The sequence below is a fragment of the Bombyx mandarina genome, chromosome 03 (assembly GCF_030267445.1).
Source record: "Bombyx mandarina strain Sakado chromosome 03, ASM3026744v2".
Taxonomy (NCBI): Eukaryota; Metazoa; Arthropoda; class Insecta; order Lepidoptera; family Bombycidae; genus Bombyx; species Bombyx mandarina.
In genome coordinates, this window is record NC_143210.1 from 11,439,367 (window position 1) to 11,462,778 (window position 23,412).

The 23,412-nt window shown below is 37.2% G+C and overlaps 1 protein-coding gene across 1 annotated transcript; it reads right to left on the minus strand.

Moving 5' to 3' along the window:
- Positions 1-19,652: 19,652 nt before the first annotated feature.
- Positions 19,653-20,318, minus strand: LOC149503312 (putative transposon-derived protein F52C9.6). Its single transcript, XM_089738773.1, has one exon. It carries the CDS (start codon positions 20,316-20,318, stop codon positions 19,653-19,655), a length of 666 nt encoding a protein of 221 aa, XP_089594899.1.
- Positions 20,319-23,412: the final 3,094 nt, after the last annotated feature.

The following is a 23,412-nucleotide window of genomic DNA, read 5'->3' on the forward strand; positions in this document are numbered from 1 at the left end:
GCACCGGCGCAGCTGCATCACTCGTTACCAGGCATCGTATCAATAAGGCTGACAAAGATCTTTCGTGCCTTTGAATGGTAGGACAGCAGTTTTTACCGTACAAATCTGAGACTTCGATATTATGACTCAACTAGCAACTCCAGTAACCAACTCACACCAGAAAAAGTACTTTTTTTTGTGTACTGTTATTAGTATCTATTAGAATAGAAGATTTTTTACAAAAAGCTGATTCGCGCTAGTGACATACTCTCATCTCTGTTCAACATATGCTTGGTGAAAGATTTTCACCTTTGTCTGTTCCCTAAACAGACTTAGCCAGTAGCACTGGCGAACGTAATTTTCGCAAATCTTCTCGAATATTCTTGGCAAAGTAGTCGTGGCTGTCGATATAGAGTTTTGCGTCTCGTCGTCACCGCTCGCTTCCAAGGCAGCCGCACGTCGAGCGATGTTCCTCCATTGGCGCAAACATTAATATAATTGTTCCAGTAAAATTATAATTCCTTCGCATTTTCAGTTACATCCTTATCTGTATAGAGGGATGGTCGTCTTCGGACACAGTACCTCGAGGTGCGGGTGCTAAGATTTAAGGAACATGGCCTCTTCACGTAGACCTATGAATATTTACAACCGATTTTATAATTAACATTAAGTATTCATTTACTTGATATAAAATATTCAAATGAGGACCACCCTTCACACTTTTCTTGGTAAGTTCAAAATATGCATAAACGCCCATATAGTCTTAAGTTTGTTTGAATCATTATCAAACATAATTAAATTAGCTAAGTAAAATTTTTGATGGGCAAAAGCTAGATTTTGTAAAAATACCATCTAAAAGCTGAAGAAAATCACATGAAATATGACAGATTATTTTTATATGTGTCATAAAATTAAATAATAAACTAGAGATTATTGAAATTTTATATTATAAGAAATACTTTAACTTATGTTAGCTCAAACTGATACGATATGAAAAAGTATAAAGTTATAGTTATGCCTTGTCTTCAAACGTCATCCTCTCGACATAGTGATTATAGACATCATGTGGCTAACCTTGCAACTTCTCGCAACCGTACTCTATTGCTATGACACATTTCTGTAGTGGTCTATAATTTTTCTTTCCTTTGTCGTATCACTCTTGTCAAAGCGGTCTTGGTCGTTATTCAGTATCACTGCTTTGGTCAGATGCTATGTGCCTCACGTGCAATCGCCACTCCTCTCGGTTTATGGTGAGTCTGGTAAACCAATCTCTGGTTCTGGTTAACCAATTTAATTTCATTGGTCATATCTAAGTATTAATAAACTCTACAATTGGACACTTCAACTCACCCATTTCAAATTGGAAAACAGTGCCCCACGACTTATCCTTGTACCGTCGTACCTCCACCTAGATAGTCCTACTCGGTGTTTGACTTGCCGCCCGCTTCGTGTACTCGCACCGCGGTACAAATTCGCGGCGCAAGCTATAAGCGACAGCGTATAGATTAATTTGTACTCTGGGGACGAACGAGAAAGGGAAGGTCGTAACCGAGCTAATGTTATAGATGGGTAGCTGTGCTTTGCCAATATTGTTAATTGTAATGTTAATCAAAACATTTATTTGGGAAAAAATATCGTGAATATATCGTTAGCACGATTCAGGTATTGTGTAATATATATTATTTGATGATAGCTACTGGTACATGTACCATACCAATTATACCGGTAACTACTAATCTTCGTCTTCGACTTATTAGGACTATACTTTGGTAAAAGGAAGCTCTATAAATTTTTGTTCTCGTAATGGATAAGTAGCAGAGAGCACAGTGTACTTAGTGCGAGCTTTTTAACATTCTCGATAGCGTAAAAGTTACCTGAAATTTGTATGCAGTTGGAACAGTGTCCCTATGCGGCGAACATAGGCAAATGTTTCTTCAACTCCATACAAATTCGACTTAACTTTTACGTTATCGAGAACGTTAAAAAACTCGCACTAAGCACACATGACTGCTCGTTGTGGCGAGGCTTGGGTAGACCTATGTTCAGCAATGGATTTCTGTGGACTTAGGATAGTAATTTAATTTTAATAAATGAATGTGCTATTGTGAAAACAAATTATACATTTTCATAATTACAGATCGATTCATAAAATAACCATCAAATTGATGTAGTACTGTCCCATTTTTTTATGGCTTAGGGTGGTGTTTCGTTAGGGAAATACATTAAATTTATTTTGAGAATAATATCCTACCGTTACAAGTTAGTAACTTAGACTAAACATTAAACTAGATTATCTTAATGTATTTATATGCGGTGGAAGCTAATTTTCGGACAATTACTGTGGTCAGTCCGTTTGTTTAGGCCCTTGTGTGGGTCTTCGAGGCGCTTAGAGTAAATATACTATGTATGCGAACGTCTTACCTTTTGTTAAAGATAAACAAGTTCAGCATTGCACATAATTATATAATTAGGGAATTTTAATGAGGATTAAGAAATTTCGAGTTCACGCTCCACTGATGTTAACGACTTTTTTTAATTATTTTATTGCTTAGATGCGTGGACGAGCTCACAGCGCACCTGGCGTTAATTGGTTACTGGAGCCCATAGACATCTACGACGTAAATGCGCCACCCACCTTGGGATATAAGTTCTAAGGTCTCAGTGTAGGTCTCAGTATAGTTATAACGGCTGCCCCACCCTTCAAATCGAAACGCATTATTGCTTCACGGCAGAAATAGGCAGGGTGGTGGTACCTATCCGCGCGGACTCACAAGAGGTCTTGCCACCAGTAAAAAACCGGCCCATTGACCTATATATGGTAATTGAAATTTAAAATTAAATATAACCATCTTAATAAATTGGACCTTGTGATCACTTCATGGTACTAGCATGAAGGAAAACTTTTGTGTGTATAAGGAGGAATATTTCTTTTAAAAAAAGTTTTTAATGTTAATTAATTTATTATAAAACACACACATACATAGATCGCATCATAAGAAATATAAACCATGAATAAAGGAATTATATCAAAAATCATTAAATACAAATAAGTTAGATTTAATAATCTAACTTATTTGTTTTTAACCTTTTTAATTAAACATCATTAATATGATGTTTAATTAAAAAGGTTAATGCTTAGGCCATTTTTCGTATATTGCGAGAATATTGACCAAATAACTTTACTACGTACGAATGAATCGACAACTCAAAATGTTTTGCCTCATTTTAAGCATTGAATATTCGAAGCCAACCCTTCCGACAGTGAAAAATACACAAGGACTTAGTCAAGCAAAATGCACCTAATTTAAGGAGCCCACGTTATCTCTGTGTAAGTTCGACATTGGGTGTCATTTGTCTTCGTCAGTGTTGCCCGGTGATCATTTATGCCACAGCACACCCTACCCTTTTTTCGGAAACACACAAGAAATTATTTTAGCGATCTTTTACTGGTGGTAGGACCTCTTGTGAGTCTGCGTGGGTGGGTACCACCATCCTGCCTATTTCTGCCGTGAAGCAGTAATGCGCTTCGGTTTGAAGGGTGGGGCAGCCGTTGTAACTATACTTGAGACCTTAGAACTTATATCTCAAGGTGGGTGGCGCATTTGCGTGATGTCTATGGGCTCCAGTAACCACTTAACACCAGCTGGGCTGTGAGCTCGTTCACCCATCTAAGCAATAAAATAAAAAACCTTTTTTTTTTTAATATTACTTTTTATTAATCCCATTGAAGCAGACCAAATTCGGACTGCCCTTGATTTCACAGTCTAGCCCGTCAGCACGTCATACTGTAAATACCAAGGCTCAACTTGAGGCATGAGGTCGATGTCGTAAATATATAAAACGATATTGTCTTGGCGAAACACGCTACAATCATTACTGTTTCTTATTGTTGGAATATAAAAACATGGCCTTTGTAATTAAATTTTTAGTATTATTTATTAAAAGTGACCAAGAAAAAGGAATTAAAAAAATAATTAAATAAATAAAAATAAATTAAAAATGCCTAATAAATTGTTTTTATTGCTCTACAAAATTTAGTTCCGTATGTCACAACGACACAAAATTTTACCTTTTCGACTCTATTTCCATGATGTAAAGATGGATATTCCTTGACATATGTGTCAAGGGCATGACACGACACTTCTCAAGGAAATTGCGGACACTCGTTTGTGGATGTACAGTGACATCCCGTTTTTCCAAGTCAACGAATGGGTGAACTTCTGTTTTGTCGAGTTTTCATCAAAGAGGTTTTTGTGGGAAACTCTCACTTTTACTTTGGACAGAATATTTTTTTTAAATATCAGCCACGGCCTTCAGATATGAGAGGGACGACTTGAAGAGGAGTACGGACGTATTACAAAGAGTCAACTCAATAGCTATTGTTCGAAAGATGCAAGCATTTTCTACACATATATGAGGCCGTCAGCGCAAAAGTGGCCTAAGCATATCAAAGTTAGTACGGAGATAATGAGGTTTAAATTTACTTTTACACCGCTTCGTTAGCAGTAATAATACTCGCAAAAAGAATGTTTATAATCTGTTGTCTATGGGTAAAAAAGCGAATAGGCCGATTTTCCATCAAAATTTATTGTTTTAAATAAATTGCAATATAAAAACGCGAATATGAAAAATCGTGGGCCAGTTTTGCGCTGACGGCTTTATATTTTGATTTTTTTTAAAACATAAATTACGATAGCATTGGTAGTAGAGCATCTTGTAAACCCTCACCTCTAGGTATCACAACCCTTCTTATATCTGTCGCTAAGCATTAATGCATTTGAACGATGAGACGGCTGTTATGCAATACACATGAAATCTTGATCTCGTGTCTCAAAGATTTAGGTCACGATTTTATAATGTCTATGAGCTTCAGTTACAACTGAACACTAATAGCAACATGAATAAATCTTTTAGACATTTAAACGACATCTAACGCCTACGACAGCGCCCAAAATGGAAGTCCAGGTCAGGAATAGAAGATTTGTTGAATTTTTAAATAGTACCTTTCATGTCACATGCTGGGAAAGAACTAATAGCAGCAAGACAAAGCTAGCTAGCTAGAGGCTCGAACATTATAAGTATAATATATACTTATGCATTAAATTAATCTATTACTACATATTTTCAAATATTACACAAAAAAAAATATAATTGATTGGCGTGCAGCGGTGTGCTTAGTAATTACTGTTTCTGTAACTAAACTAGTTGATTCATGCCTAAAATAATATAAATCTGAGTCTACACACATTAAATCTGTACATTATCTATATATCAATACGTGAAGCAAAAACTTTGTATCCCTTTTTACGAAAACTGGGCGGACGAAGCAGTATGAAATTTTCCACACTTATAGAGAATATAGAGAAGAAGTGCACAATGCTAATATTTTTTTAAAATAATCCATAAAAGATACATTAAATCAATAAAGAAAACATCACACACACTACATACCATGTATTTGACGCACACACGCATGCATACTATTTATTGTCAAACTTTTGCTCTTGACGTCTGTTGTCAAATTGAGAATAGATTAAATATTGTTTGTTTTGTTTAATATTTTTTATAGTGTAGTCTTGGCGAAATTTGTGTTTATAGAAGTATAAAATGCAATCATAATAGTGTACAAACTTACAATTCCAATTAATTATAGTCTAATTTCGACTACTGCGGGACCTCTAGTACATATTTAAAAGCGAAATGACACTAAAATTACTCATATTGAATTTGCTTAGCTGTGATTTCAATACCGTATTTATTATCTCCAAAGACAATATTTACTTTTTATAACATCTTATAAGTTTGCAACACTTTCATAGTGCAAAATTTGAACACAGCCATCAATAGCCAACAAACATTTGTTTTTCAAATCCCGCCTTCGCCAACTTACAATATCTCGGTCAAGATGTTTCGGGCAGTTAATTTCGTTTGCTTTGATAAGGGTCCGGATCCTTTCGGTCTCCTTCAGGTAACGGTCAGTATCTTAGTACCGAACTATTGGATTTGCGAGTCTCGTGAACGAAATATTAATTTACGGTTATGATTTAGTGACGGCTTTTATTAATTGTGACGAATTATTGGTTTGAAAATTTTAATGCGCTGTTTGGGAATGTTTAATAGCTTTCATTGCCAGAAAAAACAATCGATGAGTAATAACGGAATAATACCCTAGAGAGAGCAGAAGAACTAGAGGAAGACAATCAAAGCAATGGGAAGACAGCTTGAAGCAAGTAGCTGGGCCAGAATGGTTACATACAGCAAAGGACAGAAACAAATAGAAATCCTTAGAGGAGGCCTCTGTCGAAAGACAAGCTGTTAAGAGGAGAGATAAGCCGAATGTCGAGAATATGTTTTAGTTAATTTATACTTTTCTTACCTCTATTGTTATCATCTTAGGTTTAGTTAACTAAGTTAACATCTAACAGCAATAGAGGCTTATTTATTTATTTATTTAATGGCCTTCAATTACAGTAGATAGACATCATAACAAAGAATATTAATTAAGATAAGATGCGGTAGGCTTCTTCGAATCTTCAAATTTAATAAAATAGAGAGAGAGAGAGAGAGTATTCTTTATTGTACACCAATGCCTTATCGCTAAGAGCGATCTTTTCCAGACACTCATCAGGTGGACAAGAATCATTTGGAAACGAACTACGCGCGGTGTACCAATCCAGTGAAATAGCAATATGAACTATTTTAAATGTTAAAGAAAAGACCAAAAAATTAAAAATTCGTTTTTATTTTCTAAAATCTATTTATTGAAGATTGGAAAAACCTGTCATAAAATTTACATTGTGTCGAGTTACCATAAAGACGGTTTTTTTAGAGCATTCAGTTCATTCGTCGCCGAAAGTTAAATCTCTTTACCATAATTTCAGAATTTAAATCCCTAAACGTCAAATAACTTTTGTAAGCACACTGAGACCACATTCGGTCGTAATTATAAATTCTCAAGCGGCGGGTAGCGTTTGAAACAATGAAGTTAATCCATCAGGGTACGTCCTCGGGCGTTGCTGAGATAAGACAAGGGCCCGTATTTCTGCTCGCCTGGTCAGTTTCTTAAGCAACCACCCTAATATAGAATAGAAAAGGTAACAGAAGGCTATAGTTATTGATGTTTCAATATTTTCATTATGTGTAGATTGGACGATAATTTATAATTGGCATTAATGTTGTATATGCCAAAAGACCTTACGTTCGATCACCTAGCCTCTGATGTGGCCAAATAACGACACTCATTTGCCTGTCAGTCGATTATCCATAGCCCAGTAAATAATTCATGCTTTGTACGGTTGTACATGTCTGTGGTTATTAAAAATAAAAAATGCGACCGGAAAAAAGAAAACGGCTTATTTGTACTAACTTGTCAGTGGTCATGTCCCAAACCGATTTTATCATCACTATTTAAAATAAATAGGTGTAAAGATATCCAGATTTTTCTCTATTGTTACGAAGGATAAATTAGAAAATTCAAGTTACTACAATTCTATTAACGAGTAATTTGAAAGAGATAAAGTTTAATAGGTACACTAAAGTACAGTTATTTGCATCAAGAAAAAATATACTTTCAAAAGCCTCTTAGAAGCAAAACTAGCATGGATCTTTCTTAGTGCACTCTCTACTATCTTAATTTTGTAACAGTGACCATTGTGAAGTCCACCCTTCTCAGATTGTGACGTCCACCTGGGTTTGCCGTATGAATATTAATTCGACCATATCTTGACCCTTGTGGGAGGTAGAAGCGGGTGACGTATGAATGTTTTGGAGAATAAATGAACACTGGTTTAAGCGGTTTACAGTTTCAAATACATTTTTTACGCGCTTTTATGAATTCGGTATGGGGGTATGTTTGTTTGTGTGTAATGGAACTTTTGAAAGTCATCTTCATTGACTTCAAGATGTTTGATTAACTCTAAAACTTTCACACGCAACAAAAACAGTCTTCTATAAATAATTATATAATTTCGCTCTAATATCCTTACCTGAATCAACAGGATACAAAACAAATGAAATTAATGATAATACGTATCACTGTTTAAATTATTTATGCTTACAGAAAATACAAAGATACTATAATGGAGTCACAGCTATTAGTTTCTATATTTTAAGGTGTATTGAAAATATCCCGAAAAAGTATTAAACCATATTTCAGATCGAATTAATTAAAAAAAGATTTTTATTCCACGATGTGAGATGTTACAATTATTGCCATATCAGATAAATACACAAATTCATGCAGGGTTCGTTCAAAAGATTTCATATTACAATTGCCTTATTAAAACCAGTAAGTTTACCTGAGCTTGTTATCTTTGAGTTCTTGGTAGGTACAGCACCTTCCACGCTTCGCAGCCCACGCAAATATTGTTATTATTGATTAGCCCTTACTCGGCAAGGGCTATAAGGGTGGGAACAAACTTTTAGTTACACATCGGGAAATATTTCCACAAATTTCTTCTTAAATGACTTACAATGCATTTGCAAGAATACTAGTTGTTTAATGGAAGGCATGCGTGATGGACTGATGATCAGGAAATGTATTTTTGTTTAAGTATATCGAGTCGAGTGATGAGGCTATGCAGTGGCTCAAATCACGTAGCCAAATATCTCAGTCAACTTAATTTTCGATATAATTTTTATTTTATTGCCTTTGTAGGCAGACGAGAATACGGCCCACTTGATGGTGAGTGGTTACCGTCGCCCATGGACTTCAGCAATGCCAGGGGCAGAGCCAAGCCCCTGCCTACCGCTTAATACTCTCCACAAGCCTCGTTTGAAGAAGGACATGTCATAGCGCTCGGGAAACACCGTGGAGGGGAGCTCATTCCATAGCCGGATGGTACGTGGCAAAAAAGATCTCTGGAAACGCACTGTGGATGACCGCAATGGCTCCAGGTAGTATGGATGAAATCTACTCCGGTGGCGGGCGGTGTGATGGTAAAAACGAGACATAGGTATCATCTCGAACAATTCCTCAGAGCACTCCCCATAGAACATATAAGAGTGCAATCCGTTCAATTGATACAATCGCTGCTTAACCACTATAAACTTTTGTGTCTCTATGACAGAAAAAACATTATCTATTATTGAGCCGACCTCAAAATATTAGCAAACAAAATTCCAGTATATTCGAATCCTAAATCCACACGATCCTCTCGGTCAAGTGGACACAGCTAATGAGTGAGACGTCTTAATTGGCCGACTTCAAGAGGTTAGCATTTTCACCGTAAGCTCACGTCGAATTCAGTTTGAAGTACAGTAATCGTATCGCTAATTAGAATAGGCAATACTTTTGAAAGTTTAAAATTTTCATTTTTTGTTTTCTTGTGAATGATCCCCATTTCCTTCTTGTTTTTTTTTTTTTTTTAATTATTGACGTGTTAAGTTCGTTCTTGATGTCCAGCTGTTGTAATATGGATAATAGAGCCTTATAGGCTACACCATCATATTCTTGCTTTTTACTAGTCTGGTTAACTTAGTTTTTAATGTCCAGCTGATGTAATGTGGATAATAGAACCTTATAGGTTATATCATGATATTCTTGCCATTACCCGCCAAGAGAATTCATGTATCTCATTGTCCAAATTACAATGGTATTTCTTAATGAATGTGAACAAAATAGCCCTCTGAGTTTCTCGCGAGATCTTTTCAGTGGGTCACGATTCCGATTCAGTGGTAGATTCAGCGAACCAATCCCCTTGTGTGCTAGTGTTAGCAAATTCACCGGGCTGAGCCCCGTGAGCTCACCTACATGCTCGGTGAACCTGGTGTAGCCTCTCGAGGTTACCTAGGCTAGGTAGGATGAGAGATGTGCTCTGCACTAAGCACTTCACTTTCCCCCCTTTGCGTTTTCATGAGTTCTGCCTCATGCGAGGTTCGGACGTGGGTTGTTAAGCGACAGAGGAAACAGTCAGTTCGACGATGGGACCAGCCTTCCATCCCCAGTGGAGGGTGGAAGATTAACAGAGTAGATTAACAGGAGGAGGAATCCTCCTTGCGTCATTCTCATTACTGAGGGTCATGACCCCCCGCTGCATCAATCTCTCTGGTACGATTGTTCTTCATCTGCTAATATGCTGCGATACTTGGACTCATGAAGGGCATCGTGGAGCTCGATGTCCAGACAACACTGAATTTGGTTCGACCATCTCGTGGGACTGCGTCCTCTGGGACGTTTGCCCTCTATCTTGCTATATTAATATAAGCAAAACTATATATGTTTCAATGAAAAACACGTTATACACAAAATTTAGAATATGGGAAAACTAAACGCAATCTGGACAATGGTAATTCCAAATTTGAAATGTATGTCGCCACTCCATCTACTTCCGGTTGAGTTCGAACGTCCGCCCAACTTGGGCTTCCGGCGGAAACGGCCGCAGCGAACATGGCGTCTTTATCTGAAGAATTAACTGTGATAGTTATTCAAATGTGAACGCTCATGGGTATTTTAATATATTAAGGTTAAGGATTTCAATTTATACATTCAAGTCCATTAAAAATAATTGTGTGGTGTTTCTTTCATGAGTTCGTTTGTACTGAATAAATTATATTCCTCATTAGTCGTCACTCTAGGCGCTTGAGATTTGCATACGTATGACGTAATAAATTCAATATGGCGAATTTTCTAAGGAGCTTCTATAGTCAGTTTGGGTGGATAGAGTGAGTGGTTTCATTCGAATTGTGATGTCCATGGACTGAAGTAACTACATTACACCACAACCAACCAACCTCATTCGCTTATCTATGCAAAAATGAAACTCAACACTATAGATACGGCAAAATCATAATTTATTAACAATTAACACATTCTCAAAGAAACTATAACGAACCTTCATTGTGAATTGTTTATTAAATTATTAATTCGTTCTTTACGACGCTATTAGGGGTGTCCGAAGCCGTCCATATTTCAAATGTAAGTTTACGCAAAGGTGAAGGGCTGTGTATAATTGTGGGGGTAGAAAAGGGGAGCTGGTCACTGTTTGTGATTTGTAAATGGGCTCAGACCTTAGCCCTTCCTGGAGACGGGAATATATCACGTAGGCGAAGGATAACTTTGTTTAAGGATTTATATAGAGCTGTTTATTGTGAAAATTAATTGAAGACTTATTAAGAAACTAGCTGAGTCCCACGATTTTACCCGCGGTTATTGTCGTATTTACTCCAAAAAAAAGGAGCCTCAGTATTATCAGCTACCTATCTGTGAAAGTTCCGTCAAAATCGGTTCAGCCGTTCCAGAGATTAGCCGGAATAAACAGATAGACAGACAGACAAAAATTCTAAAAATTGCTATTTTGATGTATGTACCCTATATATATTCATACGCATGTAGTAAAAAGCGGTTATTTCATTATTACAAACAGATACTCCAAATTTATTTATATGTATAGATTACAAGTGTTAAAAATAATGAATATGTTGTCATAGGACAACAGCTGCGAATATTCACGTCGGTTTTTCGTTTAATGAACATATTGTTGCTTGTTTATTATATTACTGCTACGCCAGTAAAAGTAACGCCATCTATCGCCGAATAGCCGAAACAGATATCAAAGAATCTAGTAACGTCGAGAGCGATCGAGAATTACAACGTCAAATATTGTCAGATAGCGGAAATACCCATCGAAGCTACTTGACTTGCCCAGAATGTTCTCGATAAATCAAGGGATATCGTATCGACAATAAAAGCGTTGCTGCGATGCAACGGAATTAGTAAGTAATCGGAATTACTTGAAGCGAAACAGAAAACGGATCACGTGAAGCGAAGCGAAAGAAGTGAATTAAGAGTTGTAAAGTGTTATGTGAGTGTTCTAAGTGATAAATACAGTTTTAGTTTGTACTTTGGTAGAATTTTATTTATCCCAAACCCCAGCGCGTAACATTATGCTTAAATCAAAGGAATAGTAACAGTTACTGATACATTCGTCGTAACTCTGTACTTAACTGTATGTTTTTGTTCAATAATAAATGACTAAATCTGAAACTATGTCACAAATACAGCTAATCAAAGTTACTTTCTAAATATATACGAAATGACTTTGAAGACTACGAAGTATTTTGTAAATTTATTACGATAATTTAATAAAATAAATCAATACTATTGTTAATGTTGAATTTTTATGTCACACGAAGCGTTTAACTGTCACAGGGGGGGGAGCAGCTCTATAGATATACACACAATTAAACATACCGGTACAATTGTCTGACGAGATATCTTGAGGGGGCACAAAGGTTCTCGCAAATTGCCAAAGTAAGTGTAACAGTCGAACTGAAATACATTATCTGGACCGTGGGGCGGTGGCGATCGGAAGATTTATAGCTGCGGACCGTTTGGCTGCCTCCTGGCCTATTTCCGAAACGGACAGTCCGGTTAATCCACGTATTGTGATATATGGATGCGCGTTTTACCCGTGTACACCTTTGAAAAATACCTAAACATTTAGTGATGTACCAAGTTAGGGGACTTATTTTTTTTAATTTGCGGTAGGCAACGGCTTGGCTCTGCCCCTGGCGTTGCTGAAGTCCATGGGTGGTAACCACTCACCATCAGGTGGGTGGTGTTAAGTTGTTACTGCTGGAGCCCATAGACATCTACAACGTAAATGCGCCACCCACCTTGAGATATAAGTTCTAAGGTCTTAGTATAGTTATAACCGCTGCCCCGCCCTTCAAGCCGAAACACATTACTGCTTCACGGCAGAAATAGGCAAGGTGGTACCTATCGGTGCGGACTCACAAGAAGACCCTACTACCAGTAATTACCACTACACCCCCTCATTAAAAATAAATGGCTGTTACTAAAGTAGTAAATAACCACATTTTTTTACACAAAATATTTCTTTATATACGTGAATGCATTTGACGGACAAACATTCAATTCTAAGACTACCAAAATCTATTAAAATCCACGAATATGAAACTCAAAGAGCTATACAAGTTTAAGCAAACAACAAATATAATAGGTACAAATAGTATAAGTAAACAAGCTTAAAGCGGAGATCACACTAGCGCCGCGCGTCGTGTTTCTCACAAAACGGCTATTCGTGTCGGACGTTTAGCATTAAATATATGTTTTACCACCTTATAAAGATTGCGTCCGAGATCCGAGCCCGGGGCATGCGGCACGAACCACTTGTATCGGGTACGACAGTGCTTGAGCGAAGGTACTCTGGGAGCTAGGAGATGCGTTTAAAATTTTATCTGTATTTTGATATGTAACATCAATAGCCGCACGTCGTCGTGGCCTCAAGGATAAGACGTCCGGTGTAATCGTATGTAGCGATGCATCGGTGTTCGGATCCCGCCGGCAGGTACCAATTTTTCCAATGAAATATGTACTTATCAAATGTTCACGATTGAGTTCCACGGTGAAAAAAATAATATTACTTACAACACACTTACTACCAGATGGGCCGTGAGCTCGTCCATCCATCTAAATAAAAATAAAAATAAATAAAAAAACAGAATAGACAAATTTGTCTCCTACTAACATACTACAAATAGCTTTCAATCACCTATAATTACTACAATAGCGCTAAAATAACTAACCCACTAAATTTAAAAACTATGATAAACCGTTTATTAAGGGTATTTAAATCATTTAATCCGTGTTTGTGATCAATTGTTAGAGCATCAAATTGTGTAAACGAAAACAGATTAATTGCTAGTGTTTGATTCCAGTTCAGACAATCACGTCTCAAGACGGGCAGCAAAATTCTGTATTATTGTATCCATTGGGTTCAGTACAAATCTAGCACGTGGTTCAACCAAATGAATAAATGTTAAGGGTATTATTGATTGTACTTCGAGGATAGTAAATGACTGTAACAATATACTAACTACCTTCCATCACTACGATAACATTTCCTTAATCGCTGCTCCTACAGGAATAGAGTGTTCAATTCATAAAAGCTCGATGAAGATGATGATATAGTAACAATACCTAGCTCTTAGCTCATAAGATCGGTGTGCATACGTGAGACGCTACTCTCGCAGCTGCCATGTGTGTTTCGTGATGGCTGCAACGTGACTTCGACCGGAATGTTTATTGGAAGGTCCAGAGTTCACATCGTAAGGCCTCGTCTAATGTGACTTAATGTTAGCGGAGCATAGGTCGCGATCGTGTCCTTAAAGCATATTAAAGTTTTCATCCAAAAACGCATCGAGCTACAACATTAGGAAAAATGTTCCGGAAGCTCTCACTCAATCAGAGCGTATAAAAATTTATTCATTAACGAACAATTTTACTTACCATCGTCGTGTCTTTTATTTATTTATTAAGCTGTAATTTGGCACAGATTAAACTATAATAATATTTGCTATTTGTCTTTACATTAAGTTTATTATCTACAGATGTTTTTGGCAGGAAGGCGAGAAGCAAATCTCTATAAAATGTTCTATTTTGTTATTGTTATTTTTCTTTGAGTTAACGTGTAACAATGGTGGTTTATTAGCAATCGCATCTGTCATAGTGCAAAGCGTGGAAACGAAATAAAGTCGCTGGACGTTGTCTCGGTTGGTTCTTTCAGAAAGTCCACAATTTTAATAATTTGGCTGTGATATTATTTCATTTCATCTCATCTCGTTACATTACATTTCATTCAATTAACGTAATATAAAAATTCAAACTTAAAATATCAACATATTTTCATTCTGTCGTATTTCGATCTTCGCAAATAATCTATGGATATTTATATACCTAATAATTAATTGAATGAACTCGTCGCTAGGAATAATGGCGTGGCAAGCAGCAAAATTATCATGCTGAAACAATTAACAACGACATTAATTTGTTTTCGTTGCATTTCTTTCAAAGTACATCTTAATATATATAAATCTCGTGTCACAATGTTTGTCCTCAATGGACTCCTAAACCACTTAACCGATTATAATAAAATTCGCACACCATGTGCAGTTCGATCCAACTTGAGAGATAGGATAGTTTAAATCTCAAATTATAGTCGCAATTTTAATTTATTGCTAATTATTTGTCTGTTATTATTTGACAGTCACAATTATCTGTTAACTCCAAATGATTCTAACAGATGTCGATACCTTTCGACTGGGTTGAGTAAGTAATCAATAGATGGCGCATATATGGCAAAACAACGTTTGCCGGGTCAGCTAGTATATTATATGTTTCAAGATTTTCCCCGCGAATAATGCAAGGGCAACAATGATAGATGCATCCCTGTTCTCTAAACACTTTAATGCGCGGCACACAATCAGATATTTGTTTTAAATTATGGTAATAAAATGTCTGCGAGAGTCACGCGCGGCGGAACGCGTGCTCGCGCCCCACGGGATGAGCGAATTAGATCGACCGTCCGATGTGGGATATTGTTAGGCAAGCTCCGAGTTCGAAATTGATGGGACGAGGCTAGTCTCATATTTCGAAATCATATTGTTTGGTTTAAACGGTCGGTGATGCTTGTAAAAGGCTTTAAGGAATTATTGTCGGAAGGGATGTTTTGAAAATGTTTTTTTTTTTGCATTTTTCCAATTCAAATAAAACTAATTATGCGGATCAATCTCACGTTTTTGGAACGAAGTTCCTTATGGGACGATGCGGAGGGGTATCCTAACCGGGAAAACGTCCGTAACGTAAGATTTTTATTAGTAATGCACACAGTGTACGACTTAACTTTGTAATAACGTAAAAAAAATAACATATTTGTATATATATTTTTTATAAATCATTGTGAATAAAATAAGTTGATAACTTTGTAAAGTAGTTTTTATTTATTTTTATCAATAAAAAAATCATAATAAACAATGTATACCCGAATAATTATTTTCTTTATACCTCGAATAGAACTTAAAATTAATATTTTTATAATAAGGAACTTCGTTCCTATCCGGTGTCCCACGACACCACACATCTTTTTTTATTTTCATTATTCTGATTCCGACATTTCGAATTCTTTACAATTTTCGTTGTCACGGACGAATAATTCGTCTACATTTGAATATTGTGCCAACTACGGTCTATTTTACCCTAAAAAATATTCCTAGACTATTACATTTCATTTCACACGAAACGAACTAATAATATCTTGAGGTCTGACTGTTTATTTTCATGGGTTTTTTTTTTAACTACCCGAAACAAACGATTTTATCGTAAAATATCTTAAGTTGTTTACGCAAAGAATTGATATTCGCTTGAAACGAAAAATTCGTTCTGATAATTTGTTTTTTATATCGCTAAAGGTTTTATTGCCGACTTATAGCATATTAGTACCAGTTCTTAGTTTGAAATATTTATTTAAAATTATGGATACATAAAAACGATTCAGCTAAAATAAAGAAACAATATTAAAAAAAGTAATGACTAAGCATTTTGGGAACTTTATGTTGTTCTAGTAAAAGATGGCGATTTGTCGACGATGACATAACTATCCTAAAACAAAATTAAAAAAAAAAACGGATTTTTAGGTTTACATTATAAAATTAGAGGTATTTTCTAAAAATTACGGAATATAATTATAGAAGACAATGAACTGTGCTGCCCGGAATCAATCGAATTTTTATGATCGCTAAACGAATAGGCTTGAGCACAAAAACAACATTCAAAGGCAGCTAGCTGTAGATGCAGATCATAATACATGATTGTACGGTGTGCAGAATGACGCATACTTGGCGCGTTTGCAGCGGGAAATGCGCAGTGCGAGATAAGCCCGAACGGACTTTGTGATGTCTACTGTCCGCGCGTCTCCGCTCACGTTCGATTAACATGGATACACTTTGAATTTTATTTTTCATACCTTAGATGGATAATTGAGATGATAGCCCACCTAATCGTGGCTGTCGCTCCGGGACATCAGCAATGCCAGGCGGATAGCCAAGCCGTTGTCATCTGCTTAAGGCGCCTCAAACCTCGCTTTAACGCTATTTTATTTTTAACAAATCTTACTTTTCGAATTTACTGCATGTTATAAAGTAGAGAGTCATTTTAAAGTAATTACAGTTAATAATGATTAATAATTAACTTAATACTTGTTGGGATTGGGTGGAAACATGTAATGTTCTGTACTATGCAAAAACAGATGGAAGTTCACACCTCGCTATCAAGTAAAGTAATTTTTAACGCCAAATGCTTGCAACGACCGCACTCTAATTACTAACAACTTAGGATACAGAGCAATACTAAAATTCTGAAAACTTATCTAATTTGTTCCGTTATTAATTCTTGTGCTTTATTAGTTGTGATTGTTACATATCTGGGAGACATACTGAAAACATCACAAAGGAAATCCATAATTTAAAAAAAAAGCGTTACTATCCACATTAAGCGAGCATCCACCTAGAAGCGAATCGTAGCAGGCTTTACCCGCATTGTTGCACTGATTTAGAACGGCAGACATCTCCAAACTAACTCGAACGTTTCTCACGTATTAATATATTCTATTCGATTCGATAACTCGATATAACGATGTATCGATTAGGATTATCGTGTTTCGTACTTAGTTTCGAAATTCGGAGTAGCCGGTCGAGTTTGGAAATTCGAATTGTATTTTGTTTTAGTTGTTTGATTGTTGTACGAGTAAGTACGTTTTAATGAAATCGTTTGGAAATTAGAAATTTTGTAACGCTATTGTTTTGTTTGGTTGAACTGAATCTTTCGGAATTGTTTCGTGTTGGAGCTATGTTTTGGCGCTTTCGGGTGTAAATAAGACTTGGAATAAGAATTGTTAGACTTCAATTCTCTTTCTTGTCAATTCACAATCCACCTGTCCATGTATGATTAACGTCATTTAGGGACACCATTAATTCATAGGTAAAGCCTACCCGATTCTTACAACAGTGTACAAAAATAAACACCCATATGAGTTTACGTTTGCAAGTTACTATTCGCGCTGATTTTGCGTGAAATGAAATCGGAATCGTGCGATTTATATATTTTCGTAATCATGCCAGTCTTAGTGGCTGTTAACTGCTCACGAGCAAACATGAGTTCCGTTGAATTGTGGCACATTATTAGAGTACAATTCGAATTTAGATTGCGAGTTTCAAGGCGAGCTTTCGCATTTGCGTTGTGATGTTTCCGTTTTTTTTTGTTCAATTTAGTAAGACCGAGAAACCCAGCTAGCTGATGCACTGGGCCAAGTGTCAACTTCAACTGTCTTCTGTTAATTTTTTATTGTATAGGGATAATCGAGCGCACAATCGTAAATACATTGTGGCAATAGCCATAATAGAATACAAGGTATTTGACAGATGCCTGTGAATCTTGCTTACAACACTTTCAAGATAAGCTTACATTTAAACAAGCTCCGAACAATAACGTTCGGCCGAAGATCTTCCCTTTGCCGTCCCAAGTTTTAATCTCTACAATATTTAGATTTTATGCTATATTGTGTCATAAAAAAAATCCTAATTACGCCGGGGAGGTGTCAGGTTCTTTAAAAATAAAAACTGGTACAGCTAGTTGACTTCATGTACAAAGGCTATGTTGTAATTTTCATTTCAGTTTCCCTAGCATAACGTTATGATGACCATGAACCCGCTTAACGCAAAAAATCGGTGACATTATATACTGCAGATTCGGTATACAATAATTAGCAATGCAAAGGGCAGAGCCAAGCAGCGGCTTGGCTCTGCCCTTGGCATTGCTGAAGTTCATGGGCGACCGTAACCACTCACCATCAGGTGGGCCGTATGCTCGTCTGCCTACAAAGGCAAAAAAAAAATTAAAAAAAAAAAAATTTCGTCTGCCAGCAGAGCCCATGCTTGCCCACTCGTCCTGGTGGAGCTGGAAATACTTTAGAGCCACGAGAAATCTCACTTTCCGGAAAAAAAAATATCTTATCCACATTTACCTAACAGAGCAGAAAATAAAAACTTTAATGCAACACACATATCTATAATATATCACACAAACAAGCTATCAGACGAAACGGTACCGAAACATCCCAATTAAAGATACAAACGTATCTGATTGAACGTCACCGAACGGACGGTAATCAGTAGAACAATGAGGAGATAATGATATTTTGACAATTTGATGGCTTATTAACTCTTTCGGATCGGCGGTCGAATCTATGAGCTGCGTTTGTGTCTCCTACGTCGGGAGTTTCTCAAGAACTTTCTGGAAATCTGACGCAGGAAATGCCATCGTGTAAGATTTTTTTTCGAAGTAAATATTAACGGATTTCGAGCTTAAACTAGGGTTCGTTCGAAATTGGACCATAATAAGTGACGCTCAAGATATAGTTTCATTTTAATTATTACATCTCATTTTTTGTCTTCGACAATTTCCACGAAATCGGTCCAGCTGTTACGGAGTCTATAGAGAAGACTACACATATTATCGATTTTATTTACGTATATGTTTGTACGTGAACAGAGCTGTGTGCTTGGTGCGAGTTTTTTAACGTTCTCGATATCGTAAGAGTTAACTCAAATTTTTATGCAGTTGGAACAGCGCACTTAGCGGCAACCGTGACAAACGTTTTATGCTATCGAGAACGGTAAAAAACTAAGCACTGTTCTCAAATTGGGGAGCTCTAAATTTTTATTTTCATTTACCGTATGACGTCATGCTTGTTTCAAATTTAACGAGTACATATAACGAGTAAATATAATTAAATCTGATTTCGATTTCCGACTTTAATTTGTTCGTATAGAACATTAAGCTCTACTACTACTACTACTACTATCCGTCCCTGTTCCCGTTATCTGGGGTCGGGTCTCCTCACTCTACGGCGCCAGGCTGATCTGTCCTGGGTTGTCGGTTTTGGCAATTGGGCTTTCTTAAGGCCTCTTTCGATGTTTGACCACCAGGTCGATGGCGGGCGGCCTCTACCTTTCTTTTGTTCTGGCAAGCTTAATGCGATTTTCACTAAATGGTCTTCGTCCCGTCTCATGATATGGCCATAGCATCTAAGGCCATTTTCCGTCATTTTGTCTGTGATTGATGTGACTTTAAAGCTCCCCCGTATGTATTCGTTCCGAACTCTGTCCATCCTGGTCGCCCCGCCCGCCCAGCGCAACATCTTCATTTCGTTTACATGTGCCATCTGTTCATGCGCTTTCTTGACTGTCCAGCTTTCGGAACCGTACAGTAAGGCTGGCCTGACGACTGTCTTGTATTCTTTACCCTTTGTTTTTATGGGCATATGATTATCACACAGAACTCCTGTCAGCGACCGCCATTTCTGCCACGCTACATTTACACGGTGCGCAACATCGGTCTCCACATTGGCATCCGGCGTGAGTATAGATCCCTGATATTGAAACTTATTCACTGTGGGGATAGGTGTTGATCCAATAAATATGGTTTCAGGAGTTGCATTTCCACTAAAGGAGCATTTCATGTACTCCGTCTTACTTCTGCTCATTAAGCTCTAATAATTATTTTTAAATGATTGACTTAGTGTTAAAAAGCCTAGAGACCTACTAATCGAGGCTAAGCCTTGATTCTCGCTCACCGCCTGGACGAAGTAATTTGGTATTCTACTCCAAATGTGCTTTTGCACGTTCCATAAATATGTTTCCTCCGGCTGCTGGGCTACGAAGGTGAAAATCATGTTATCATAGGGAGCTTTAATGCTTTCTTAAATCATATCTAAAAAGTTATTCTTTAATATTCATTAATATTGTTAAGAATATTTAATATTATTGGAATAGTTTTGGTTTCAATATGAAGCAAGAATGTTAAATAATCTGTATCGTAGCGCCATCTAGCGTCGAATAGCACAGTTCAGATCTTGAAGTTTTATGAAGAGACGCAAGTATTTGTGGTGTATGTACTAGTAGATAAAATTGACCAAAAAAAGTCATTTTTTTTTACAATTGTTTATTTCAATTGCTAAAAGCTAATCAATTTTATACGCATGCAAGTAGCATTTGTAATTTATTACAAAACCAGACAAAAGCTGACCGATGATTAAAGTCGCAAATAAATCTGTGTCGTTTTATTTTTATTTTTATTGGTTAGATAGGTGGACGAGCTCACGACCCACATGGTTTTAAGTGATTACAAGAGCCCATAAGCATCTACAACGTATATGTCGCCACCCACCTTAAGACATGTGTTGTAAGGTCTCACTTTTAACAGTACAACGGCTGCCTCACCCTCCAAATCGAAACGCATTACTGCTTCACAGCAGAAATAGGCAAGGTGGTGGTACCTACCCGTGCGGACTCACAAGACGTCCTACCACCAGCAATTACGCAAATTATAAAGTCTGCGGGTTTGATTTTTATTACACGATGTTATTCCTTCACCGTGGAAGACGCTTAGGGAAATTTAGACGTCACAAGGCTACCTAGTCTGTAGGCAGTGGCTTGGCTCTGCCCCTGGCATTACTGATGTCCATGTGCAACGGTAACCACTTACCATCATGTGGGCCGTATGCTCGTCTGTCTACAAAGGCAATAAAAAAAGCTTCTTATTCGCGTTTCCTTCAATCGAAGATTAAAAGAATGCGGCCCAATTCCAATTTTCGCGGCTAAAGATTTCTTTATCCGCGGATCTAATTGGAACATCGGTACATACACATTGATAAAAAGGATTTTAATATATAGGCATCAAACCGAATATTCTTTGTAAACGAACTTTTCAATATTCACGGTAAGTTTACGGAACATATACCCCTTGAATAAAGAGCTTTTACTGTACGCTTAATATTACAAGATTAAGCTACACGAAACAGAGCTCAATCGATTGCCCCTCCCTTTTTTAAAGTTGGTTAAACATAGATAAAAAGAATAAAACGAATACGTATGACGCGAGCCGGAATAATGTATTTATTTATGTTACGAAATGAATTTAGAGTTGCCACTGGGACGGGTGTTTTCTTAGAGTTAGCGTAAGGTAGGCGGTTTAAATACGGCGCCTACGTGTGCTAGGGTTGCTACCTTCGAATATTTCAAAATATGAATAAAATTAAAAAAGGCTTTTTTTTTGTTAAATATTTCTTCCTTTGATACATATTTCAAAAGAAAAATTATTGTATATATTTGACAATTGTAATATGTAGAATGTGCTAAATGTATCTTCTTTTCTCTCTTCCTCTCTATTCTGAAGCTCATTAAATCATTACTAGATTTTGTATTTTTTTAATTTTATGTCACATATTTTACCTTTAAATATTAATTTTACATTTTGACTAAGGATAACTCAATGATAAAGAAAAACTTTCCGATTCTTCCTCTATTACAAAAAGCACGGCGTTCATAGTCATACAAATATCTTAACCTAAAGTAAATTAGGATTAAAATAATCATTTATTAAAACAACTTAAATACGCAAATTAAAACAAAACTAAGTTTCGTGTAGTCGGTGTGGTGGAGCTCGATGGGGTTTAGTCGGTAGTCGTTCTGCGGGGCAAGTGCTTCGCGCGCCTTTTTCAAAGCGTAGTCTCCTGTGAGAAATTGGGGGAGGTGAAGGACCTCGGCCCTTCTCTTCTCCCCTTCTTCCTCTCAGGAGGCGCCGGAGTCCGACATAACCCGGTCCGTTACCCCCCTCGACCGGGTATCCGTAAATGGATTTCCCAGCGTTAAAAAAAAAAAGGCTCATAAATGTTAATCGTCAATTAAGTACGAAGTATTTAAGTAACAAAAGATATGTGATTTAAAAAAGATGTGTGGTGTCGTGGGACACCGGATAGGAACAAAGTAGGTCTCCTTCGGAGGCGCTCGGGCAGTTGTTAGCAAATCCCACCCCTCCTGGCTGAGCCTTTGCTCGCCCACCTGTCCTGGTGAAGCTGGAAAGGCCTCCGGGCCACCAGTAATCCTTCAATCATAAAAAAAATAAAAATAAATAAAAAGGAACGAAGTTCCTTATTATAAAAATATTAATTTTAAGTTCTATTCGAGGTATAAAGAAAATAAAACTGGAGGTTTCGCAACAACGTTAGCACGAAATTCAAATGTTGTCGATAAACGCCTTAGTTGTCCGTGACCAAGAAAACTGTAAAGTACTCGACACACCGTAAGAAACATAATAATAATAAAATGAGGAATGGTTCGAGATGATACATACCATCATCTCGTTTTTACCATCGCACCGCCCGCTAGCGGAGTAGAGTTCATCCATACTATCTAGAGCCACTGCGTTCAACAACAGTGCTTTCCAGAGGTCTTTTTTGCCACATACCATCTGGCTATGGAATGAGCTCCCCTCCGCGGTGTTTCCCGAGCGCTACGACACGTTCTTCTTCAAACGAGGCTTGTGGAGAGTATTAAGCGGTAGGCAGCGGCTTGGCTCTGCCCCTGGCATAGCTGAAGCCCATGGGCGACGGTAACCACTAAGCATTAGGTGACGTGTGCTCGTCTGCCTACAAGGGCAATTAAAAAAAAACCGCGATATTAAGCCATTTAAATTGTTTTTTTTAATCACGTTCGCGCGTTCAGCCCTACGGTAATGCCGCGCCACTTATTCCACGTCGCCTTTCCGACCGCACAATACATTGTATGTTATAATTTTTG

What these genes read in the sequence shown, in the direction of transcription:
- LOC149503312 (XM_089738773.1), bottom strand. Translation starts at nt 20,318, where the DNA reads ATGAGCAGAAGTAAGACGGAGTACATGAAATGCTCCTTTAGTGGAAAT.